We start from the raw sequence: 27,538 nt of genomic DNA, 5'->3' as shown, positions 1-27,538 counted from the left end.
GTAATTTGTTTTAAAATTTCTATTTATTTTTCATTTTCAATTTTTTTTTTTTGAGACGGAACTTTGTTCTTGTCACCCAGGCTGGAGTGCAGTGACATGATCTCAGCTCACTGCAGGCGGATAACTTGAGGTCAGGAGTTCAAGACCAGCCTGGCCAACATGGTGAAACTCCGTCTCTACTAAAATTACCAAACAAATTAGCTGGGCAAAGTAGCACACGCCTGTATTCCCAGCTACTCGGGAGGCTGCAGTGAGCCAAGACTGTGTCATTGCACTCTGTAACCTGGGCAACAGAGCAAGACTCCGTCTCAAAAAAAATATTAAATTTATATACAGCAAATGCAAATGCATTTTTATTTGGCATGTAGTTCTATCAGTTTTTACACACGTGTAGGTTCTTATAACTTCCTCCATTGATAGTGTACCGAACAATTCCAACACGCCAAATTGTTTCCTTGTGCCATCTCTTTATGTTCAGACTCTGCCCCCACTGCTAACCCTGTGAGCTGCTGATCTGTTCTTTATACCTATACTGTTTGCCTTTTCTAGAGTGTCACACAAATGGAATTAGACAGTATGCGGCCTTTTGAGAAGGGCTTCGTCCACTTAGCATAAGGATTTGAAGTTGTGTGTGTATCAGTAGTTCATTCCTTTCTGTTGCCAAGTACTATGTTATCGTGTGGATATGCCACAGTTTATCTAGTCCCCAACTGAGGGACATTTGGGCTTTTTTCAGTTGTTTGTTGGTTATTTTAAAAAAATCACCCTTGGATTTTTGTGTGTATATAGATTTTTCTTTTCACTTGAATACCTGGGAGTGGAATTTCTGGGTCATAGGGTGAGTGTATGTTTATTTTTGTAAGAAACTGCCAAACTGTTTTCCGGAGTGCCTGTACTATTTTGTATTTCTACCAGCAATGCATGAGAGTTCCTGTTGTTGTACATCCTCACCAGCACTTGGTATTGTTTGCATTTTTAACGTTAGTGGTGTCTCAGTATAGTTTTTTTTTTTTTTTTTTTTTTGAGACGGAGTCTCGCTCTGTAGCCCAGGCTAGAGTGCAGTGGCCGGATCTCAGCTCACTGCAAGCTCCGCCTCCCGGGTTCACGCCATTCTCCGGCCTCAGCCTCCCGAGTAGCTGGGACTACAGGCGCCCGCCACCTCGCCCGGCTAGTTTTTTGTATTTCTTAGTAGAGACGGGGTTTCACCGTGTTAGCCAGGATGGTCTCGATCTCCTGACCTCGTGATCCACCCGTCTCGGCCTCCCAAAGTGCTGGGATTACAGGCTTGAGCCACCGCGCCCGGCCCTCAGTATAGTTTTTAATTTGCGTTTCTGTAATGACTAATGTTGAGCATCTTGTCATGTGCTTACTTGCCATCTGTATTTCTTCTTTGGTAAAGGGACTCATATTTTTTGGCTGATTATTGGCATAGTTTGTTTTCTGATTGTTGAGTTTTGAGAGTTCCTTATGTATTCTCGATACAAGTCTCATATGAGATGTATGATTTGCAAATATTTTGTTCTGGTCTGTGGCTTATCTTCTCAATTCCTTAACAGAGTCCTTTGCAGAACAGTTTTTATTTTTTTGTGAAGTTCAATATATCAGCTTTATTTTTTATTTTTGAGATAGGGTCTTGCTGTGTCACCAAGGCTAGTTTGGTGGTGCAATCATGGCCCACTGCAGCCTTGACCTCTCACACTTTTAAGCAATCCTCCTACCTCAGCGTCCCAAGTAGCTGGGACTACAGGTACATGCCACTACACCTGGCTAATTTTTAATTGTTATTTTGTAGAGATGGGGTCTCACCATGTTGCCCAGGCTGGTCTTTAACTCCTGGGCTCAAGCATTCTTCCTGCCTGGGCTTCTCAAAGTTCTGGGATTACAGGCATGAACCATCATGCCCAGCCAGGTTTTCCTTTTGTGGACAGTGCTTTTAATGTGGTATATAAGATATCTTTGCCTTACTCAAGTTTGCAAAGATTTCCTCCCATGCTTTCTTCTGAGAGTTTTATAGTTTTACATTTTTACACTTAGGTCTGTGATTCAGATTGAGTTAATTTTTATATATAGGATGAAGTTTAGGTTGAGGTTCTTTTTTTTTTTTTTTATATGGATATCCAGTTGTTATGACATCATTTGTTGTAATAACTGTCATTTCTTCATGGATCACACCTTTGTTGAAAATCAGTTGTTCATATTTGTTTTGGTCTGTTTCTGGACTCTCTAATCTTTTCCATTGATCTGTCTGTCCTTTCACCAATACCAATTGTCTTGACTACTGTGGCTTTGGAGTACATCTTAACATCTGGTAATGTATAAGTTCTCCAACTTTGTACTTTTTCAAAATTGTTTGGACTCTGTAGTTCCTTTACCTTTGCATGTAAATTTTAGAATTAAGCTTATCTCTACAAATAATACGGCTAGGTTTTGATTGGAATTGCATTAAATCTACAGGTCAATTTGGGGAGAACTGATATTTAACTCGGTTTTTAAAAAATCTCTCTCATCAGAATTTTGTAGTTTTCAGCATGCATATCCTTAATATTTTGATTTAAAATATTTTACAGATTGGATTATGGAAGTGGGAAGTGAAGAAGAAAAATGGGAGAAGCTGGATGCTGAATTTGATCACTTTGTGGTTGATATGAAGCCCTATGTTCTAAAATTACCCCATAGGACAGGTAAGATTATGTTTGAAAATTAGATTCTTAAGATTAATTTTTTTCTTTATATTATTTAGTCAAACCAATGAACTATCAACATGGAAGAAAACCTGAATTTCTCTAGTAACAATTTTTGCCATTGACATGGGACTGTTTGCACCGAGTTGTTCAAGGGTAGATAGAAATTCAGTGGTAATGTCCTGCCAAACTATGGAAAGATCTTATTGTGATGCCTCCTCTCACATGTCATGGGCTTATAGCACATGGATCTCTAAAGTTAGCTACAATCTTTTTTCTCACATCTTTTCCTTTTCTCTACGGAAATTTTTCTCGCAAATTTTTCTTCTTTCTATGGAAAGGGCCAGAGACAGGAGGAGCCTACTGTTCTCCTGTTCTCCGGCCCTTGTGTCTATCAAAGCAGAAAATAATCTATTGGTCTTTTATGCTTATTGGTTGGCAGAACAAAATCCAGTGTGAATAAAGTTTTATTGCTATCTTGTCTCCAGTTCCTGGCCTGTTATTTCTAATTATGGAATGAAAGTCTTTTTCTCAAGTTAGAGAATTTTCATGTAACTTAAGGCACTAGAGAACAATTGGAGAGAATTTTGGGGACTGGGAAGATTCTCTAAGCCATAGTAGGTGTAAGATTGCCTGTAAAGGTAAATGTGACTTGGTAGCTTTTGAGGGGTAGGTTTGGAGTGAGATCAAGAAACTATGGCTTTTACTTTTTCCAAGTTGCCTGTTTCGCTGAGATGTCTGAGTGGACTCTATATTCAGTGAGGAACTGACTCAGTATTAAATATAGTAATCTCCCCTTATCTTGAGGAATATGTTCCAAGACCCCCAGAGGCTGCCTGAAACAGCTGATAGTACTAAAACCTATATACACTCTGTCTTTTCCTATACATACACACTGATGATTAAATTCAGTTTATCAGTTAGGTACAGTATGAGATTAACAACAATAGCTAGAACAATTATAACAATATACTGTAATAAACATTGTGTGAAAGTAATTTCCCTCTTTCTTTCAAATATCTTATTGTACTGTACTCACCTATTTTTGGACTGCATTCGAGTGTGGGTGACTGAAACAGGAAAGTAAAACCATGGATAAGTGGAGACTATTGTATTTATTCCAGGGAGCTGTGTTAGGAGCAGGGAGTATGAGATATAAATGATGCATTCTGTGGTCACCTGTTGTTCTAGGGCCTTCAGCCTTTCCTAGTCCTGGGTAAGTTGCATGGTCTTCCCTTGAAGATCTCCTCCTCTGCCTTCTTCTCTTGACCTTGTCAGGCTTTAACCTCTTCTTTCTTCCTCTGCTATTTTTCAAATGAATATTTCATGTCCCATGACTTGTTCATGATTATTTGAATGATATCTAATGATATTTTTATATTGCATCCTCTTCTGATATTCACTACCTTTTTTTCTTTTTCTCTTAGATTTGCTGATTAGAAACCGTTTGTATTAAAATTTCTCATTGTAAATGTATTTCAAATCAAACCATCCTCATATTTTATCTTCTTTAAAAAAAGGGTTTTAGGGGCCAGGCCCGCGCGGTGGCTCATGTCTGTAATCCCAGTACTTTGGGAGGCCGAGGCGGGCGGATCATGAGGTCAGGAGATTGAGACCATCCTGGCTAACATGGTGAAACCCTGTCTCTACTAAAAACATAAAAAAAAAATTGGACGGGCATGGTGGTGGGCACCTGTAGTCCCAGCTACTTGGGAAACTGAGGCAGGGGAATGGTATGAACCTGGGAGGCAGAGCTTGCAGTGATCCGAGATCATGCCAGTGCACTCCAGCCTGAGCGACAGAGCGAGACTCTGTCTCAGAAGAAAAAAAAAAAAGATTTTAGCTACATAAAATTCATTAATTATAATCTTTGATTCCTTGACATGTTGTCAGTATTGGTACATCCATGGCTTTCTTTTATTTAGTTTATAATAAGCAATCTGAAACTCACATCTTAATCAAGAACTAGAAATTAATAATAAATTACATCTTATTGCTAAATTCTACTTGTGATAATGGGTTTTCCTATTATTCTACATAGAGGAATGCATTCTTTCATTAACCAAATTGCACTAAATTCTGAGCATTAGAATATTATATAGATTTAAATTTGCTATGGGATGTGGAAAGTATGTAGATTAAAGAACTATTAAGTTTATCAGTTTCACTTTTGCATTTTTGTTTTTTTTGTTTGTTTGTTTTGTTTTTTGTTGTTGTTGTTTTTTTTTTTGAGACGGAGTCTCACTCTGTTGCCCAGGCTGGAGTGCAGTGGCACCATCTCGGCTCACTGCAAGCTCCGCCTCCTAGGTTCCCGCCATTCTCCTGCCTCAGCCTCCCAAGTAGCTGGGATTACAGGGGCCCGCCACCTCGCCCGGCTAATTTTTTGTATTTTTAGTAGAGATGGGGTTTCACCGTGTTAGCCAGGGTGGTCTCGATCTCCTGACCTCGTGATCCGCCTGCCTTGGCCTCCCAAAGCGCTGGGATTACAGGGCTGAGCCACTGCGCCTGGCTACACTTTTGTATTTTCTTCATGTTCATGGTGTTCCCAATATTTCATGAGGTTTGTTTCGTGATTATATAATTTTCACAGCAAAATATACAAAAATTTTTAAAGGCATAGGTTTCCAACCTGAAATGATATTTGCACCATAGTAAATCTGGTCTTAGTGATTTTTGTAGGTAAAACAATAAATGAATATGACCTTGGTAGACTAAAAGATTAGAGCAGATTTATGATTTGCATTAGATATGTAATCCTCAAATTGACTTAGACTGATAAAAAATTATTACCAGAATAGTTTTCATGAGACCTAAAACAATCCTGTGTCATGGCAAGATAATATAGACCTTTATATGTGGATTAAACTGTGCTATAATTTTTAGGTAGATTTTGAAAAGAATAATTATTTTACAAAATGGCATGTAAATAGTGCTCAGTTATTTTTAAAGATGTTAAAACCCTCAACCGATCAGCTACAACTCCCTGGATATTATTGAATTTCATAAATAAAACATTCAAGATTTAATTTTAGAGTAATTTGAAAATGCTTAGATAAATCAGAGATTGCATTTTATCTCTTTCAAGGTTTACATAATTAAAATTGTAGAAAGATTTTTCAATATATCTAAAATTATTTTAGAGATGCAAAATTATAACAAAATTTTATCACAGAAATTTATTTATACAAAGTCTCCCAGCAAAGAAAAGCCCTGGACTTGATGGCTTCACTGATGAATTTTACTAAATTTTCTTCTTGTACAAAGTAATCCCAATATTTCATGAGTTTGTTCTGTGATTACATAATTTTCACAGCAAAAAATACAAACATTTTTAAAGGCATTCTTCCGTATATGGATATCAAGTTTTCAATATCCATATACAGAAGAATGAAACTAGACCCCTGTCTCCCACCATATACAAAAATAAAAATGGATTGAAGGCTGAAATCTAAGACCTCAAACAAGGAAACTACTAAAAGAAAACATTGGGGAAAATCTCCAGGATATTGGTCTGGGCAAAGATTTCTTGAGTAATGCTCCAAAAGCACAGGCAACCAAAGCAACAATGGACAAATGGGATCTCATTAAATTAAAAAGTTTCTGCAAAGGAGACAATCAACAAAGTGAAAAGACAATCCAGTGAATGAGAGAAAATCTTTTCAAACTTTTCATCTGAGAAGGGAATAACCAGAATATATAAGGAGCTCAAACAACTCTATACAAAAAAATCAAATAATCTGATTTAAAAATGGGCAAAAGATCTAAATAGACATTTCTCAAAAGAAGACATACAAATGGTAAACAGACGTATGACAAGATGTTCAACATCATTGATCATCAGAGCAACGCAGATGAAAACTACAGTGAGATATTATTTCATCCCAGTTAAAATGACTTTCATCCAAAGACAGGCAATAACAAATGCTGGCAAGGATGTAGAGAAAAGGGAACTCTCCTGCATTTTGGATGGGAATACAAATTAGTGGAGTGACTATGGAGAAGAGTTTGAGGTTCCTCAGAAAAACTAGAAAATAGAGCTACCATGTGATCCAGCAGTCCCACTGCTAGTTATATACCCAAAAGAAAGGAAATTAGTGTATTGAAGAGCTATCTGCACTCCCATGTTTGTGGCATCACTGTTCACAATAGCCAAGATTTGGAAGCAACCTAAGTGTCCATCAACAGACAAATGGATAAAGAAAATGTGATACATATACGCAATGGAGTACTATTCAGCCATAAAAAAGGAGACCCTGTCATTTGCAACAACATGGCTGGAACTGGGAGACATTATGTTAAGTGAAATAAGCTAGGCACAGAAAGACAGTCTTCACATAGTCTCAGTAATTTGTGGGAGCTAAAAATTAAAACAATTGAACTCATGAAGATAGAGAGAAGAATGGTTTCCAGAGGCTGGAAAGGATGGGTACAGAGGGAAGTGGAGATGGTTAATGGGTACAAACACATAGAGTGAGTAAGACCTAGTATTTGACAGCACAACAGAGTGACTACAGTCAATAATAATTTAATGGCATATTTAAAAATAACTAAGTATAATTGGATTGTTTGTAACACAAAGGATAGATGCTTGAGGTGATGGATAGATACCCCATTTATCCTGATGTGATTATTATACATTACATGCCTGTGTCAAAATATCTCGTGTACTGCCTAAATATATATATCTACTGTGTACTCACAATAATTAAAAATTTTAAAAATTATTTAATGATAATCTAGAGATTTTATTTTTGTGAAAATGTTTCTTTGCGTTTGTCTTTCTCATTAACCAATTACCTAATAACATTAAATGGTAGACCAGGAGTTAGCAGATAGTGGCCCATGGGCCAACTCCCGCCCACAGTCTTTTTTGTCGGGTTTCATTGAAACATAGTCATGCCCTTTGTTTACCTACAGTCTCCGAGTGCTTTCACGCTACAGTGGCAGCGTAGTTGTGCCAGAGCTCATATGGCCCATGAAGCCTAAAGTATGTACTCTCTGGCCTTTAACAGAAAAGGTTTGTTGGTCCTTCTTTTAGACTAAAGCAGGTGCTATTATAGGTCTTTGTAATCGAATGTTTCATTTTATAAAAAATCAAGTTTCTAATAGTTCTTATGTATTTATAGAACGGCAGAGGTGTGCTCTTTGGATTAGAAAGCTGTGTGAGCCTTCAGGAACAGGTGCAGGAATAATGGGGAGGAAGAATCGGAACCTGTATGCAAAATTGTTATTGCATATGCTTAAACGAGGTGTGCTTGAAGGCCCTTTTACACACCGACCTGAACCCGGGACGCTAAAAATTCTACCTTCATACATGGTAGGTATCAATGAACAACAACAAAAAATATATATATATGTAAGTTTCATTTTTTATAAAAAGCATCAAGTTACCATCCCTTTGGGGAATGGTAATACTATTAGGTTGTATGTGCTAGGTAATATATTAAAATTTTTTTTTCTTCTTGATTCATTTTTTTCCACCTTTAATAAAATACATGTATTGCTTATAAGAGGAGTATCCTTATTGATTTATTTATCCCTCAATATTCAATAATATTTCTAAAAAACTGAAAATGAAATTTTTTATATTGAGCTTTACTTTTTATTAATTTTCACTGGATTATAATGGTAATTTTTATGTAATTCAGTATATTCTAGTTTTTAAACTCATATACATTATTTAAACATTCATGAGAAGTTGAAGTGTGTGATTTGTAAAAATTCTTTCTACTCTAATAAAATGACAGTAAGAAGTTGGAGTTTAAAAGTCATTTTCTGTACTTAAATTAATTTCATTGTCAAAATCAACTTTATTGCAAAGGCTGTTATGATTATGCTTGGTGGATAAATTGTCACTGTCCTGGTCCTTGTAACCATAAAATATACCTTGGTTTGTGTGGCATTTGAGTGCCGGTACTTGAAAGATCTGGAGTACCTGGTATTGGTAACTTTGGTAGTTGCTATTAGGATATATATGTATTTTTTCAATGAACTGCGGAATTCTGTGTGATGTATTTTAAAACTTTTTATATTTTATCAGTTTACTTAAAGCATAGTTTAGTCAAGTGGCATGCTGAACATTAGAGAATAATTCCTGTTTTCTGTGGCACAATGCCAAAAGTTTTAATGACTATATCATTTAAAAGAAATTTCTGTGCATGTCCCATACGGAGTGGAGGGTCTTGTATCATCCTCCCTAAAGAACGGTGCCTTGAGGATTTTGTCTGTAGGACTGGGAGAATTGTTGCAGAGGTGTGCAGTCAATGCAGAGTTTTCTTTAGAAATGTGTAAAGGTAGAACATTATGAAGCACATCTAGATGTGAAGATATGAGTATATTGTATCATGTTTTCCCATTCACACTTAATTTCATAGAGTCAAAGGGAAGGGCTTGATTTAACAAATCATAATGATGAGAAAGTTTAGAGAACTCTCTTGGGTTTCCCAGCTAGTTAGTAGTGTGACCAGAACTAAATCCCAGGTTTTTCACTCTGCTCTTCCCATCTTGTCAAGGGATTCCTAATTTTAATTCCTGGGTTGCATTGTTTTGTGTTTCTCTTCCCACTGATTTCTTTTTTTGTGTGTGTGTAAAGTAGTTAGTGATTACAGAAAGAGATAAGATAGCACATAATTAAAAAAAAACTTGGTATTTAACTTTTCATATTTAACTAATATTCCTTTTGTAATATACACGTAACTATCAGATTTATCTGTTATGTACTTCTGTTTATTGTATTTCTTAGACAGTAGAGTGCAACTAAAATGTAAATATGTTATCACTTAATGTATTTTAATATCTCATAATTCATTGTATATTGAATTTTTTAAATGTTTGAATGTAATTGAATTTGAGTATTTGAAAGGCTGTTATCAAACTTGAAACTTGATGGAAATTTTAGTGGTTTTATTGTAGTACATTTTGAAAGAATAATTTTTCTAATTTTTAAAAATCAGTCCATCTATTTTGATGAACCAAATCCAGCACAAGCAAAAGGTTCAAGCCCAGAGGGATTACCAGCCTGGGTACTGGGTGAGCTGGAGACAAGTGAACGCAAATTAAATGAATCATGGAAACTTTCTTCTGGAGAAGATAACACTTTGGTACAGTCGCCAACTGATGTCTACAGGTATGCTAAGAGAATGGGATTTTGAATGTGTTTCATCATTTAGTCTGTCTTTGGAGCTGATTTATACATTCTGTTTTTCCTTTTTTTTTTTTTAATAGTAAGTAGTTTACTTTTCCCTTAAGTGGACATTCAAGATTATTTTATATTTTTAGCCATTTAATAGATACCTATTAACTTTCATATATATTTTTGATTGCTTGACAAGTGGTCCCTGAGCATCTTTAAATGACACAATTATGTATTTTCCTTTATGACAAGCATACATTAAAAGCGTTATCAATAACTTGAACAAAATATAATATCCTGCAAATCCAACTTGAACAATATTTGTTTTCACTTAATGGTATAATGAATGTAAGCATAAACCCCATTGGACTGTGCTTTCTTACTTGAGTATTAAACTTAAATAGGTTTTTTTACTGCCAAAAAAAATTTCTGAATTTTTGAAATGTACCAAAAGGCCATTATTATGGTGGCATAATTTTTGGCTTCAGGGAAGGGATAGATTTAAATTTGGACTTTTATCAAATTTTTACTTTTCCATTTGGCCTTATTCCTTGAAATGTTAAAATATAGGACAGTGTCAATTACCATGTACCATACTTTATACTTCACTCCTCATCATTCTCTTGGTAATTTTAAGTTTAGAAATTCGTTTCTGTTAACAGTATAATCTTTCTTGTCCACTATAATTTTTTTGGTTTATTTGTTAAACAGATCTAGAAATGTTATTAGTAATTTGAAATGTCTCCACAGTTGATATAGTCTGTTTATATGTTTTTCAGACCTGAGATATCATGGTTGAAAAAGATAAAAGCGAGAGATCCAGTCCATATGAAACTATTTCAGTAGAAAGGAGAAACAGAATGGGGAGGCAAAAAGGAAGAGGTGAAATAATTAAGGGCATGTTCAGAAGAGTAAAAAGAAACGAATAGATGAGTCTGTAGGAAGTGTGGTGTTAAAATACTTATTTTTACATTCATAGGAGAATTACAATTAGAAGAGGTATAATTGTAGAGTTTTTGTAGCCTTCGAAGCAATCTCTTTATATGGAGGTGTAAAGAGATTGTGGTCTGAAAAATATAATTCTTAGTTTTGCTGCAAAAGACATCAGTTGTTTGCCAAAATCTCTGCTAAGAGTCCAGCTAAATTCTGGGTTCCTTTCTAGATGTAATGTATGTGGAGTTTATGGTATAAAGGTGAACTAAAGTAGTTTCCTGTATCTTAGAGCTTAGAGCACAGTTTGAAAATTTGTGATCTTCTAGGACTGAATGAATCGTAGATTTGTTTTGTTGGACTTCAACAATGTCTTTAACAATTTTAACTGAGTTGTCAAAATTAACATTTGGGGGATTTCATATAAAAGCCCAACTTTCTGGCTTCTCTTTAAAACTGGACACCTAGAAATCTTTCCAGGAGACAGCCCTAGGTTGGAGCTAAGTAGTACTTGGTTACCCCCATTAGTGTATGCCTTCACGATTTCCTGCTAATTCCTGACACCAAATCTGATGTCTATTGCATCTGTTATTGAGCTTGAGTTTTTTTTTTTTTCCCCTTTAAGTAGAGTTAAGAGGAAAATGAAGTGTTTGTTTTTCTAATTTTATGTTCTGTCAAGTGAAAGAAGAAAGGTAGGAAAGAGGGATCTTGTGATTTAAGAAGGGGAAAGGGTTGGGCACAGCTGTGCATCCGCGGTCCTAGCTATTCAAGAGGTGGAAGCAGAAGGATAGCTTGGGCCCAGGAGTGTGAGGCCAGCCTGAGCAATAGAGTGAGACCTCATCTGTGAACAAAAAACAGAAGGAGAGAGACAGACACTATGTCTTTGTAGAAGTGAAGGATATCCTTATATCTGGCAGTAAATCGCTCATCTGTTAAGTCCTCTGGACATTTGATTTATAACCACTGCTTTAGATGAGTGGGGGAGAGAGATGAGCACATGGATAGTTTGAATGCAGTGGCTATGCATAGTCATGGAAATATTTGCAAGGATTCAGGTGTGTATAAGAAAAGCGTTCAGGATAGGAAATAGACTTGAGATTTCCAGGGAGTCCAGGTGAATAGATTTTTTTCTTCTTTGGAACACAGGATAAAGTTTGAGAAAATACAATGAGAATATCCTTCACCTGTTACTCATTGACTTTTTTGAGAAATGAAACCATAGTAAAATCCCCAGAATTGTAAAAAATAACTTAATTCTCTTTGTTGGTCACCTGTTGTTAAATGACATTTTAATGCAAAAGGATCGCTAGAGTATGAGGCATTCGTTGTCGGTTATATAATAAGTAATGGGAAAAGCAGGCACTCTTGTGACCCTGGTGAGTCCACCCATCCTTCAGAGATCGCAACGTGAAAAAAGCCTTATCTCATATCCCAGGGCAGTTTAGGTGACCCCGTTATTTACTCCTTTAGTACTCTGTGTTTCTTTGCTGCCTTCATCCTATGCGTAGAGGCTTACCATCTGTCCTGTGTGCTAGATTGTAAATTTCATGAGGTAGGAACTTGTGTTTTTGCTGTTTGCCATATTTGCTATATTTCCAGCCCCTAGCACTGGGCAGGAACATGTTAGGAATTCTGTAAGTATCTATATTCAAGAGTGAATGCATGCATGAACGAGTAGATTGTGTTAGACACTGCCACATATTTAATCTGTACAAAATCCCTTTGAGACGGGTATATTGTGGCAGAGGAAATGGCCTAAAAGGATTTTTTTTTTCTTTTTAACATTTCAGAAAATGTTGAGGGAAGCATAAATTTTAGAAAACATGGAGGGAAGCTTGGATGTAGGTTACAGCGATTGCCTTCACACACTGTGAGGAATATGACAATGAAAGAGCTAGAAAGGACATGCTTAAAATATCATCTGTCAAATGTCAGAATCACTAAGGTCAATTAGGGCTGCCAAAACAAAAGATCTCAGGGTATCATATGTTTCTTTTAATTTAATAATTTCAACTTGATTCTTTTTAAAATTTCAATTTGATTTACATTAGTTAACAGATTTTTGTAGTTTTTACATACATGAAGGCATTTAAAAATAACATTTACTTTAGCTAAAGCCAAGAAAACTGATTTTACGGTGAAATATAGATCATGTATGACATCAGATCACATGTGGTAGTGTATCGGCTGTTGATGGTTCTGTCTTCTTATTTCTTTTCTAAATTTGCCCCTTTACTCTGAGTGATCATAGTGTGCTAATGAAAAAGTTAGTATCTGCTAATCTTGACCTAATATATCTAATCAGTTCTGCAAGAAATTGTTTTAAAAAGTTTAAGAGGCTTATAATATTTGACACATGTATGTTTTTATAGTGAATAATTTATTGTTACTTAGAACTGAAGTTTAATGCTGCCTCATAAATTTTACAGCCACTTCAACTTGTCCTTTGAAAAACCTCTTTAATCTTAAAAGATTTTTCCCCCTTAGTGTTTCTTTTTTGATCACTTTATAAAATCCTGCTTTACTTAGACCTTTTTGTATGTGAAGTATTTCTAATGGCATTTTAGATTATGCTGTTTGTGTCCTAGCCTTTTTATATTATTAAAGATGCAGAGTCCTTTTGAAGCCTTTTTGTTAGGACTCCCTATTCAGTAGAGATGGCACCTTTCCTTTACTTTTATTCTTCCTGTAGGATATGGTATATAGCCTTGTTCCAAACTTGTTAGAAGTATGGTAAGGTCATATTCCGTCTGGCTTATTCTCACACTTTATTTTTTCCACCAAGTGTACATTATATACTAGTGTACTTAGCATTTCACACCAAACAGCTTCAACACTTAACTAGTAGTCCTGTCCTTGCTCTCTTTGCTTTCATTTTTCATATTTCTTGGTTTAAGATAATCTTATTACCCATATTTTCTATATATAGCATTGCTATTATATATCTGTTACTGCATTTTTATGTCAAATATCTGCCTATTTTCTTTTTTTTTTTTTTGAGATGGAGTCTTACTGTGTCACCCAGGCTAGAGTGCAGTGGCACAGTCTTGGCTCACTGCAACCTCCACCTCCTAGGTTCAAGCGATTCTGCTTCCTCAGCCTCCAGAGTAGCTGAGACTACAGGCATGTACCACCATGCCTGGCTAATTTTTGTGTTTAGTAGAGACATGGTTTCACCATGTTGGCCAGGCTGTTGTTGAACTCCTGACCTTAAGTGATATGCCCACCTTGGTCTCCCAAAGTGCTGGGATTACAGGCATGAGCCACCATGCCTGGCCTATCTGCCTATTTTCTAGACAGTGAAATATTTTAGTTATATTTGAGTTTGGAGCATAACTTTAGAAAATGTTACTAAGGAGACCATAGACTTAGATCTCATGCATGTATAGTTTGGTTAATTTCATTTAGATCTACAATCATGAGCTATATCAATATATATTATCTTTCTGATCAGCCTTCAGACACTTAACATGGAGGTCTGGTAAAGACCTTAATTGTCTTGATAGTGGTCTTCATGATCCTCCTTCTGGGGTTCATACCCTTATATAATCCCCTCCCCTTGAGTGTGGGCAGGACCCATGACTTGCTTCTAACCAGTAGATTATGGCAATGGTAATGGGATATTATTCCCAGGATTATATTACTTCATCTTGCTAGTAGACTTGCGGTCGTTCCCTTTGCTGGCTTTGGAAGAAGCAGCTGCCATGATCGTACGTGAATCAGATAGTCATAAGGAACTGAATGCTGCTGACATCCACATGAGCTGGGAAGTGAATCCTTCCCTAGTTGAGCTTCTAGATCAGAACCCAGGCCTGGTCCAATCATGATTGCAGCCTTCTGTGGCCCTAAGCAGAGGACCCAGTTCAGCTGTGCCTTGACTTCTGACTCGCAGAAACACGAGAAAATTTATGTGTGTTGTTTAAAGCTGTTAAATTTGTAACAATTTGTTATACAGCAATAGATGACTAGTACAGTCTTTATCCTCATTTTAGAGAATTATGCAATCTGTATCTATAATACATGTTTATAAAAACCTCAGTATAGAAATATTTAGAGTAAAAAGTCACAGTCCTTCTCTCTGTGTCTTCTTTATCCCACTCTCCTTTTGAGTGGTAATCACCATTAACAATTTTGTGCATATCATTTTACAATAGACATCCACACCTATATAATTAAGAAATTACAGGCCGGGCGCGGTGGCTCAAGCCTGTAATCCCAGCACTTTGGGAGTCCGAGACGGGCGGATCACGAGGTCAGGAGATCGAGACCATCCTGGCTAACACGGTGAAACCCCGTCTCTACTAAAAAGTACAAAAAACTAGCCGGGCGAGGTGGCGGGCGCCTGTAGTCCCAGCTACTCGGGAGGCTGAGGCAAGAGAATGGTGTGAACCCGGGAGGCGGAGCTTGCAGTGAGCTGAGATCCGGCCACTGCACTCCAGCCTGGGCGACAGAGCGAGACTCCGTCTCAAAAAAAAAAAAAAAAAGAAAAAAAGAAAGAAAAAGAAAAAAAAGAAATTACAGGCCAGTGTGGTGGCTCACACCTGTAATCCTAGCACTTTGGGAGGGAAAGGTGGGCGGATCACAAGGTCAGGAGTTCGAGACCAGCTTGGCGAATATGGTGAAATGCCATCTCTACTAAAAATACAAAAAATTAGCTGGGCATGGTGGTGGGTGCCTGTAGTCCCAGCTACTTGGGAGGCCGAGGCAGGAGAATCGCTTGAACCTGGGAGGCGAAGGATGCAGTGAGCTGATATTGCACCACTGCACTGCAGCCTGGGTGACAGAGCAAGACTGCATCTCAAATCAAAAACAAAAATATTACAAATTGACTCATACTGTACGTACTGTTCTGAGACTTGCTCTTTTTTTACTCAGCTTTGTCTTAAACCCGTATCATGTGGACTTTTAAATTGCAGATAATCCGTAATGTGGATATACTATAATTTAACCTGTCTCTTCTGCTTTTAATTTTTTTATTGTTATAAAGAATGGATGAGTTAACATCCTAGTAATACATAATCATGCGCCTTATTTAAAAATGCACCCGGCCGGGCGCGGTGGCTCATGCCTGTAATCCCAGCACTTTGGGAAGCCGAGGCGGGTGGATCACGAGGTCAGGAGATTGAGACCATCCTGGCTAACACGGTGAAACCCCGTCTCTACTAAAAATGCAAAAAATTAGCCAGGCGTGGCGGCGGGCGCCTGTAGTCCCAGCTACTTGGGAGGCCGAGGCAGGAGAATGGCGTGAACCCAGGAGACGGAGCTTGCAGTGAGCCGAGATCGCGCCACTGCACTCCAGTCTGGGCGACTGAGCAAGACTCCATCTCAAAAAAAAAAAAAAAAAAAAGCACCCAGGGTTTGTTTTAATCAGATATTATACGATGACAGACACAGAGACAAGTTGCCTTTGAAAGAAGAGTTTGTTTCTCACAGTTTCCAAGAGGAGGGAGGCATGTCACACCATGCAGGCCAGGTGGAGAAGCACAAGGGTTGGTCAGGAGGCAGAAGGAGCAAGGAGAAGTATGGGAGAGAGCCTTTTTATATAGTGGTGGGATGTTGTTCCCTTTTGGACAGAAAGTGAAACACTGATGTTGGGATTTGTAGTTGGAGGGTTTGTAATATAATTTCCAAGTGCCCACAAAAAGACAGGGATAGTAAGGATGTGAACAACTTTGGCTGTTAGTTTGGTCCATGATTTCAAGATGCCAAATTATCAATTAGAATACCAAGAATGATTATTATATGCCTGCATGTGTTTTGGGCTATTATGGATTCCTAGATGAGAAATTGCTTTGTTGGTGGGGTTATTAGTTGGTTCAACACCTTGTGCAATGGTTAAAAAATATATATACACACACACACACATATATATACATAGTTATGTGTATATATAAAAATATATATACACAAATATATATAAATATATATATAAAATATATATGCATTATTATGGCAAGATCTAATAGGATAAAGTTAAAAAGAAGTACATAAACTATAGGAAGCTTCCACTTGTGTTTGTGTATATGTGTTTTAGAGGCTCTATGGATACATATGTGTTCGTGTCCATGGAATCTTTCTGGGTACCACACATGAAACTGTGAAAGGTGGTTAGCTTTAGGGATTGGGGCTAGTTTGGAGTGTACATTTAAAAATGTTCTTTTTTAAAAAAAGTGCCTGTGGTATTTCTAATAATCACACTCTTATATTTTGATAGATACTGTCCAGTTGCCTTCCGAAATATCATCTTCGTAAAATGTTGGTGCATACACCTTGCAAATTAATAAATTTGTGTAAGAAATATATATACATTTAAACATAAAAATGAAAACAATTTCTAGTAAATAAGTGTTTGTGGATTCCACTTGTATTTTTAATTTGTGAAAGCAGTGGCCAAGTGGGGCAAGTCATACCATTTATGGATCTCCTACTGTATGCTAGGTACTGTCCTAGAAATCTTTTCCAAATCATCAGATTGAATCCTCTCTACAGTCCAGTGAGGTTGACATCATTGCCCTTTTGTATTTATAGATGAGGTAACAGCTTCAGGAAAGTCCAGTGACTTTTCCAGTATGGATCCAATATTGGAATGCAGGGCCTTCTGATTTCACACCCATGTTCTTTCTAGTGTATCATGTAGGCATAAGTACTTCATGCAGCCAATATGGAAATTTTAGTTTTATCTGTTTTCTCCCACTTGAGCTACATCAGCAATCCTGGGCAGCTATACCTTTGTTCTTGGTTATTTCTAGGTTAAGCTGAAAGGAAGCAGTTTGCCTTTGTTCACATTCCACTTCTGACACTTGGCAACCATCTGTCCTCAGGCAAATTACTTAATTTCTCTAAACCCCAGTTTCATCATTTGTAAATGGAGATAGTGGTAGTACTAACTTCGGGGTTGGTACTACCACTATCTCCATTTACAAATGGAGTTGTAAGGACGAAGTGAAATAAGGCATGTAGAGCCCTTGACAGAGGGCCTGTTAAGAGTTAGCTGCTGCTGCCGCCATCATCACTGGTATGGTGATCGTTATTGTAATAGTTCATCAGGGCCTTGCTTGTTAGATTGTTTGGCCATTCTTTTGCTTCTCTAATTACTAATCCTCCCAAAGGGTATTATCTTAAAGTCCGTTGGTGATTAATTATTTTCAGTTACTAAAAGTAATTTTGTATTCCCTGAGAAAAATAAATTATGACTATGCAGAAATTTATGATTATAAGTGTGAACCCTGCACAGTATCAAAATAAAGAATGGTAATTGTATTTTAAAAGAGACTTTATAGGAATCTTTATTTAAACAACATAACAAGCCTCTTTTTCAAGGATAGATGGAACACAGAGTGGCTGTCCTCATTGTTTACATTTTTTCACGCCATATATTTGAAGCTGCCTAAGTAACTAATTTGTTTTTGTTTTTGTTTTTTTTTTGAGATGGAGTCTTGCTCTGTCACCCAGGCTGGAGTGCAGTGGTGCGATCTTGGCTCACTGCAAGCTCTGCCTCCCAGGTTCAATCGATTCTTTTGCCTCAGCCTCCTGAGTAGGTGGGATTACAGGCATGTGCCACCACACCTGGCTAATTTTTTTTTTGTATTTTTAGTAGACATGGGGTTTCATCATGTTGGCTAGGCTGGTCTCGAACTCCTGACCTCAGGTGATCCACCTCCCTCAGCCTCCCAAAGTGCTGGGATAACAGGTGTAAGCCACCGTGCTCGGCCGGTAACTAACAGTTTGATTTTAGTTCACATCATCTGTGTACTCTTCATGCTTTATCTCAAAGACAGAACACAAAGGTAATAGGTTGTATTCTTGCCTTACAATTCTGTGAAAAATGTTTTGAAGCTTCTCGTTAATGGCTTGTAATTATTTTATGTCTTTTCAGTGAAGTATGTGTGGTCTGGTGGCTTATTACCAAAGTGCAGTTAGGTTCTGGGATAGGGAAAGACTTAAAAAAATGATTTAATAGCACTTGTTATTTTTACTGAAAACTTTGATTAAAAGTTATGGTAGGGTGAAGAGGAGTAATGTTAAATAAACCCTGACCTTTAAATGCTGCTTTACAGTGGAAGAAACACATCGCTTCTGCTTATTTGAGAGGAATTTATTGATGAAAAATAAGGCATTTAATTAGATTTCTTTAGGTGCCATTTTATTAGGAGCCTCCACCAGATTGCTTAGGATTTCCAGGGGAGTGCAAATAATTATTAACTACCTACTATTTTTACCATATCGGATTTAGGCTAATTTTATATAAATTATATTTATCTTTTAACTCCTGTTGGGTCATCTAAATAATACATATGTTCATACCTATAAGAAAGAACTTGGAGAGTAATTATTCTATTTTAAATAATTATAGAGGACTATAGTTTTTACATCTTTGCTTTAATGAGATTTTGCCATGGGTTATTTGATGCTAGATTTGAGTTTGGAATGAAGATTCTAATTATGGTCCTGCCTTTATGGAAAATGTGACTTGCTTTACAATGATCCTCTTTATGATGTGGTTTCCCGGGAATGCACTGTGGTAAAAAGCTGGGATTCTGTATGTCTTACCCCAATATAGCTAACATTTCATTTGTGTGTGCAGTTTAATAACATGGCCAGCAGATGGTGATCAAGTATAATGAAAACCCACTTGTGATTGAAGAAGTTAATCTATGTGAGAAAACATTTTTTGCTTTAAAAATATTGATTTAATTTTTTAGTCTGTGGATGCAAAAGAATCTTTTTACTTTGTAAACTCCATTTTTATATGTAAATGATATTAACATTATAAATTGCTCCTGCTGAGATTGTTGGATGAATTTATCAGGGAGCCAATTGATACCTTTCCTTCTTAGTAAAACCTTCTGAAATATTACCTGCCAAAAGTACATTCATTTTATTTGTGAATAATCCCAATGTTAGGGCAAATATGTGTTCTACAGCAGTGCTGTTCAATAGAACTTTCTGATGGTAATGTTCTATAGGCAGCGCTGTCTGGTACGGTAGCCACCAGTACACGTGACTGTTGAGCAGTTGAAATGTGGCTGGTGTGATTGAAGAACTGAATTTCTAATTTCAATTAACTTAAATAGCCACATGTGATTAGGGGCTACTGTGTTGGGCAGAACAGTACCAGATCTGAATCTTCTGCTTGGCCACTGCAAAACCTGACTGACCAGACGGAGAGCTGGTGGCCTGTTCTCTGTCTCGGGGGCGTTGTGGGGTGGGGATGGGGACTAGGGCTTGGGAGCTGGTGCATAGAAACTGGCTCTGCCACATGGGAGACCTTTCTTCTGTGCTTACTTGCATTTCATGGGCAGCTCTCTTTTTTGGTGATGATCACCCATGATCAACATCTAGTTGCTTTTCTCTTAGTCAATTTCCACTGTCAGAGGAGCTCCTACTAACAAAAAAGAAACTGTTAATAAACACACACACACACATATATGTATTTTTTATGTTTTTATTTTTTTGAGATAGAGTCTCGCTTTGTTGCCTAGGCTGAAGTGCAGTGGTGTGATTTTGGCTCACTGCAACCTCTGCCTTCTGGGTTCAAGCATTTCTCTGCCTTAGCCTCCTGAGTAACTGGGATTACAGGTGCCTGCCACCACGCCCGACTAATTTTTGTATTTTTAGTAGAGATGGGGTTTTATCATCTTGGCCAGGCTGGTCTTGAACTCCTGACCTCGTGATCCACCAGCGTCGGCCTCCCGAAGTGCTGGGATTACAGGTGTGAGCCACCATGCCAGCCTTTTTTTTTTGAGATGGAGTCTTGCTCTGTCACCCAGGCTGGAGTGCAGTGGCACGATCTTGGCTCACTGCAACCTCTGCCTCCCGGGTTCAAGCGATTCTCCTGCCTCAGCCTCCCGAGTAGCTGGTATTACAGGTGCCTGCCCAGCTAATTTTTTGTATTTTTAGTAGAGGCGGGGTCTTGCTATGTTGGCCAGAGTGGGCTCTGACTCCTGACCTCAAATGATCCTCCTGCCTTGGCCTCCCGAAGTACTGGGATTACAGGTGTGAGCCACTGTGCCTGGCCAAATCTGACTAATTTGACAATCTTTTATACAGTGGACACTTGCTGATAGACACTTAACCTTGTACTCTAGAAATAGGACTGCTACATAAATGAGAAGCAAAAAGTGCTTCTTAGAGTACTCAGTAAAACATAACATTTCACACGTATAAAACCACTTAGCTACTCATTAATTTTCAACATTAATGTGCTAATTAAATGTCACTCTTAGGTATTTACTGAGATGAGGCAGTGGCAACTATTTGTAACTGGGATGGAACAGCTTTGAAAATAATGGTCCTTAGGCCATTATTTCTCTTAGGCTTTTTTCTCCCCCAGTAAGAGAACTTTCTGACAATTTAGTCACATTTCTCTTTTTCTTTCTTTTAATGAATGAGGCTTTGTAATAACATCTTTTTATTTTATTTTATTTTATTTTATTTTATTGTTATTGTTTTTTTGAGACAGAGTCTCGCTCTGTCGCCCATGCTGCAGGCTGGAGTGCAGTGGTGCAGTCTTGGCTCTGCCTCCCGGGTTCACGCCATTCTGCAAGCTCTGCCTCCCGGGTTCATGCCATTCTCCTGCCTCAGCCTCCCGAGTAGTTGGGACTACAGGTGCCCGCCACCATGCCTGGCTAATTTTTTGTATTTTTAGTAGAGATGGGGTTTCACCATGTTAGCCAGGATGGTCTCGATCTCCCGACCTTGTGATCCGCCCGCCTTGGTCTCCCAAAGTGCTGGGATTACAGGCGTGAGCTACCGCACCCGGCCTGTAATAACATCTTTTAATTTCACAAACAAGTTTCTCTTTGTCAGGTAATATTGAACAGTTTGGGTTGTCCTTTTTAATAAACAAAAATGGATAATAGTAAGCTTATATTTTAACATTTAATTTTAACGAAATTTAAATATTGAGTATTCTAAGTCAGAGATATATTAATAAACAATGATTTAAATGTACGCTTTTTAAAATTTGGTTTTTATTTCTAAGTTTTAAAATCAAGTGTGCCATTTTAAAGTAAGTAGTTGGAAATATGAAGTCTTAAAGTGCTTATGGATCTATGCTCACCTTTTTCTAGTTTTGTTAAGCATCTTATGTTTTTCATTTAGTTTTCTTTTTCTTTCTAATAAAGTTCTTTTTGAAAAATTAATATAAATATGTTGTGGATCGTTGGAAGTTATTTTCATTTTTTAATTTTCAGCATTATTTGATACTTTACTGGATTATTGTTATTTATTTTTATGTTTCATAAGTATATTTAGTAATACCCCCAAAGAAGACTGTTCTGCAGATGGTAAAAAACAATATTACCTGCTGCTCAGATGAATGAAAAGACAGGAAATCAGACGTTCTCATTTTGGTTTTTCATAATTTATAATTCAGTAGTTGTATTGCTTTTAAAATTTTTTATAGCTGTGAAACATAGCATGCATACAAAAAATGTGTACAGTGCACGGGTACAGTTTAAAGAGCCACTAGAAGATAAACATTTCTATACTTTCAACCTAGCCAGTAAATAGTGTATTACATTTCTCCAGAAGACCGCTGGGTACCCTTCTCCGATTGCCTCTTCTTCCCTTTGTTTGAGAGGAAATCACTGTCCTGTCTTTTGTGTTAGTCAGTTATTTACCTCTTTCTTTATTTTGAATTTCATATAAGTAGAATTATACTGTATCTATTATTTTGAGACTTGCTCCTTTCACTCATCAGATTTTTCAGATTTATCCATGTTAATAAATATAGCTATAGTTCATTCTTTGTCTTTTGGCAAACTGTTAAAATGTAACACACATACAAGACACATCAAAGTGTAAATCTTGATGAAGTTTTACAAAATGTATATGTCCATGAAATCTCCTTCCAGGTCAAGATAGAGAATATAGCTACCTCCTGAGAAACTCTTTCTTGCTCTCTCCCTGTCATTTATCACCTCCTGAAGAAGGAACCACTATTCTGTATTATGTCACCATAGATTTGTTTTCATTGTTTTTGATTCATAAAGCATGTTCCCTTTTGTTTCTGTCTTCTTTTGCTCAGCATTATGTTGTGAGATTGATCCATGTTGTTGCATTTAGCAATGGATTTTTAAAATTATTGTATGAATATATCACAATTTATGTATCCATTGTACTGTGGTTGGACTTTTGGTTTTTGACATTGCAAGTGATTGTACTGTGAATACTCTTTTACATGTCTCTTAGTACACAAGTATACACATTTTTTTGAGTGTTGACTTAGAAGTGTAATCATAGTAGACACTGCTGATAAAGTTTTTCAAAGTGGTTGTACCAGTTTACATTTCCACTAGCAAGACTGAAAGTTCCCGTGGCTCTCCATCCTTGCTGAAACTCTGTAAGTTTTTTATGGTTTTAGCAATTCTGGTATGGCAGATGTATAGTTTGAATTTGCATTTTCCCTCATGACTAACGATATCAAAATCTTTTTAAATGTCTATTGACCATTTGGATAGCCTCTTATATGAAGTATGTTTGTTGGCTGCATAAATGTCGTCTTTTTAGAAGTGTCTGTTCATATCCTTTGCCCACTTTTGGATGTTTTTTTTTTTTTTTCTTGTAAATTTCTTTAAGTTCCTTGTAGATTCTGGATATTAGTCCTGTGTCAGATGGATAAATTGCAAACATTTTCTCCCATTCTGTAGGTTGTCTGTTCACTCTTACGATAGTTTCCTTTGCTGTGCAGAAGCTCTTTAGTTTAATTAGATCCCATTTGTCAATTTTGGCTTTTGTTTCTGTTGCTTTTGGTGTTTTAATCATGAAGTCTTTGCCCGTGCTATATCCTGAATGATATTGCCTAGGTTTTCTTTTAGGGTTTTTATGGTTTTAGGTCTTACGTTTAAGTCTTTAATCCATCTCGAGTTGATTTTTGTATAAGGTGTAAGGAAGGGGTTCAGTTTCATTTTTCTGCATATGGCTAGCCAGTTTTCCCAACACCATTTAATAAGTAGGAAATCCTTTCCCCATTGCTTGTTTTTGTCAGGTTTGTCAAAGATCAGATGGTTGTAGATGTGTGGTATTTCTGAGGCCTCTGTTCTGTTTCATTGGTTTATATATCTGTTTTGGTACCAGTACCATGCTGATTTGGTTACTGTAGCCTTGTAGTATAGTTTGAAGTCAGGTAGCATGATGCCTCCAGCTTTGTTCTTTTACTTAGGATTGTCTTGGCTATGTGGGCTGTTTTTTGGTTCCATATAAAATTTAAAGTAGTATTTTCTGGTTCTGTGAAGAAAGTCAGTGGTAGCTTGATGGGATAGCATTGAATCTATAAATTATTTTGGGCAGTATGGCCATTTTCATGATATTGATTCCTCCTATCCCTGAGCATGGACTGTTTTTCCATTTGTTTATATCCTCTCTGATTTCTTTGAGCAGTGGTTTGTAGTTCTCCTTGAAGAGGTCCCTCAGATTCCTTATAAGTTGCATTCCTAGGTATTTTATTCTCTTTGTAGCAATTGTGAATGGGAATTCACTCATCATTTGGCTCTCTGTCTATTATTGGTGTACAGGAGTGCTTGTGATTTTTGCACACTGATTTTTGTATCCTGAGACTTTGCTGAAGTTGCTTATCAGCTTAAGGAGATTTTGGGCTGAGACGATGGGGTTTTCTAAATGTACAATCATGTCATCTGCATGCGGAGACAATTTGACTTCCTCTCTTTCTATTTGAATACCCTTTATTTCTTTCTCTTGCCTGATTGCCCTGGCCAGAACTTACAATACTATATTGAATAGGAGTGGTGAGAGAGGGTATCCTTGTCTTATGCCAGTTTTCAAAGCGAATACTTCCAGCTTTTGCCCTTTCAGTATGATATTGGCTGTGGATTTGTCATAAATAGCTCATACTATTTTGAGGTGCATTCCATCAATATCTAGTTTATTGAGAGTTTTTAGCATGAAGGGGTGTTGAATTTTATTGAAGGCCTTTTCTGCATCTATTGAGATAATCATGTGGTTTTTGTCATTGGTTCTATTTATGTGATGGATTACGTTTATTGATTTGCATATGTTGAACGAGCCTTGCATCCCAGTGATGAAGCCGACCTGATCATGGTGGATAAGCTTTTTGATGTGCTGCTGGATTTGGTTTGCCAGTACTTTATTGAGGATTTTTGCATTGATGTTCATCAGGGGTATTGGCCTGAAATTTTCCTTTTTGGTTGTGTTGCTGCCAGGTTTTGGTATCAGGATGATGCTGGCCTTATAAAATGAATTAAGGAGGAGTCCCTCTTTCTCTATTGTTTGGAATAGTTTCAGAAGGAATGGTAACAGCTCCTCTTTGCACCTATGGTAGAATTCGGCTGTAAATCCTTCTGGTCCTGGGCTTTTTTTGGTTGATGGGCTATTAATTACTGCCTGAATTTCAGAACTTGTTATTGGTCTATTCAGGGATTTGACTTCTTCCTAGTTTAGTCTTGGGAGAGTGTATGTGTCCAGGAATTTATCCATTTCTTCTAGATCTTCTAGTTCATTTGCATAGAGGTGTTTATAGTATTCTCTGATGGTAGTTTGTATTTCTGTGGGATCAGTGGTAATATTCTCTGTATCTTCTTTTAATTGTGTCTATTCAATTCTTCTCTTCTTTATTCATCTGGCTAGTGGTCTGTTTTGTTAGTCTTTTAAAAAAGTAGCTCCTGGAATCATTGATTTTTTGAAGGGTTTTTTAATGTCTCTATCTCCTTCAGTTCTGCTCTGATCTTAGTTATTTCTTGTCTTCTGCTAGCTTTTGAATTTGTTTGCTCTTGCTTCTCTAGTTCTTTTAATTGTGATGTCAAGGTGTCGATTTTAGATCTTTCCCGCTTTCTCCTGTGGGCATTTGGTATATAAATTTCCCTCTAAACACTGCTTTAGCTGTGTCCCAGAGATTCTGGTACGTTGTGTCTTTGTTCTCACTGGTTTCAAAGAACATCTTTATTTCTGCCTTAATTTTGTTATTTACCCAGTAGTCATTCAGGAGCAGGTTGTTCAGTTTGCATGTAGTTGTGCAGTTTTGAGTGAGTTTCTTAGTCCTGAGTTCTAATTTGATTGCACTGTGGTTTGAGAGACTGTTTGTTATGATTTCTGTTCTTTTGCATTTGCTGAGGAGTGTTTTACTTCCAATTATGTGGGCGATTTTAGAATAAGTGAGATGTGGTGCTGAGAAGAATGTATATTCTGTTGATTTAGGGTGGAGAGTTCTGTAGATGTCTATTAGGTCCGTTTGGTCCAGAGCTGAGTTCAAGTCCTGAATATCCTTGTTAATTTTCTGTCTCGTTGATCTGGCTAATATTGACAGTGGGATGTTAAAGTCTCCCACTATTTGTAGGTCTCTAAAAACTTACTGTATGAACCTCTTGATGCTCCCGTGTTGGGTGCATATATACTTGGGATACTTAGCTCTTCTTATTGCTTTGATCCCTTTACCATTATGTCTTTGTCTTTTTTGATTTTTGTTGTTTTAAAGTCTGGTTTATCAGAGACTAGGATTGCAACCCCTGCTTTTTTTGCTTTCCATTTGCTTGGTAAATATTCCTCCATCTCTTTATTTTGAGCCTATTTGTGTCTTTGCATGTGAGATGGGTCTCCTGAATACAGCACACTGATGGATCTTGACTCTTTATCCAGTTTCCCAGTCTGTGTCTTTTAATTGGGGCATTTAGCCCATTTACATTTAAGGTTAATATTGTTATGTGTGAATTTGATCCTGTCATTAGGATGCTATCTGGTTATTTTGGCTGTTAGTGATGCAGTTTCTTCATAGTGTTGATGGTGTTTACAATTTGGTATGTTTATGCAGTGGCTGGTACTGGTTTTTTCTTTCCATATTTAGTTCTTCCTTCAGGAACTCTTGTAAGGCAGGCCTGGTGGTGACAGAATCTCTCAACATTTGCTTGTCTGTAAAGGATTTTATTTCTCCTTCACTTATGAAGCTTAGTTTGGCTGGATATGAAATTCTGGGTTGAAAATTCTTTTCTTTAAGAATGTTGAATATTGGGGCCATATTGGCCCCCACTCTCTTCTGGCTTGTAGGGTTTCTGCCAAGAGATCCACTGTTCGTCTGCTGGGCTTCCCTTTGTGGGTAACCTGACCTTTCTCTCTGGCTGTCCTTAACATTTTTTTCCTTCATTGCATTCTTGGTGAATCTGACCATTATGTGTTGGGGTTGCTCTTCTTGAGGAACGTCTTTGTAGTGCTCTCTGTATTTCCTGAATTTGAATGTTGGCTTGTCTTGCCAGGTTGGGGAGGTTTGTCTGGATAATATCCTGAAGAGTGTTTTCCAACTTGGTTCCATTCTCCCCATCACTTTCAGGTACATCAATCAAACATAGGTTTGGTCTTTTCACATAGTCCCATATATCTTGGCGGCTTTGTTCATTCCTTTTCATTCTTTTTCTCTAATCTTGTCTTCACATTTAATTTCATTAAGTTGATCTTCAGTCTCTGATATCCTTTCTTCCACTTGATCGATTTGGCTACTGATACTTGTGTATGCTTCACAAAGTTCTCGTGCTGTGTTTTTCAGCTCCATCAGGTCATTTATGTTCTTCTCTAAACTGGTTATTCTAGTTAGCAATTCCTCTAACCTTTTTCAAGGTTCTTAGCTTCCTTGCATTGGGTTAGAACATGCTCTTTTAGCTCAGAGGAGTTTGTTATTATCCACCTTCTGAAGCCTACTTCTGTAAATTTGTCAAACTCGTTCTCTGTCCAGCTTTGTTCCCTTGCTGGTGAGGAGTTGTGATCCTTTGGAGGAGAAGAGGCATTCTGGTTTTTGGAATTTTCAGCCTTTTTGTGCTGGTTTTTCCTTATC

The 27,538-nt window shown here is 37.3% G+C and overlaps 1 protein-coding gene across 16 annotated transcripts in view; it reads left to right on the top strand.

Annotated features, from left to right (window-relative positions):
• CEP112 (centrosomal protein 112) overlaps positions 1–27,538 on the top strand; it is a 551,317-nt gene that overhangs the window by 1,779 nt on the left and 522,000 nt on the right. For 15 of the 16 annotated variants that reach the window (XM_031657708.1, XM_031657706.1, XM_031657712.1 and 12 more), the window contains exons 2-4: positions 2,568–2,681; positions 7,808–7,998; positions 9,635–9,807. In XM_031657708.1, coding sequence (XP_031513568.1) covers positions 2,576–2,681; positions 7,808–7,998; positions 9,635–9,807 — 470 coding nt within the window. In that variant the 5' untranslated portion in view covers positions 2,568–2,575. Of the gene's footprint in view, positions 1–2,567; positions 2,682–3,805; positions 3,898–7,807; positions 7,999–9,634; positions 9,808–27,538 lie in introns of those variants that run through there. The other variant, XM_031657716.1, reaches the window with a different exon arrangement.

Source organism: Papio anubis, chromosome 17, assembly GCF_008728515.1.
Source record: "Papio anubis isolate 15944 chromosome 17, Panubis1.0, whole genome shotgun sequence".
NCBI classification, from domain to species: domain Eukaryota; kingdom Metazoa; phylum Chordata; class Mammalia; order Primates; family Cercopithecidae; genus Papio; species Papio anubis.
This window is presented reverse-complemented; position numbering and strand designations above follow the sequence as displayed.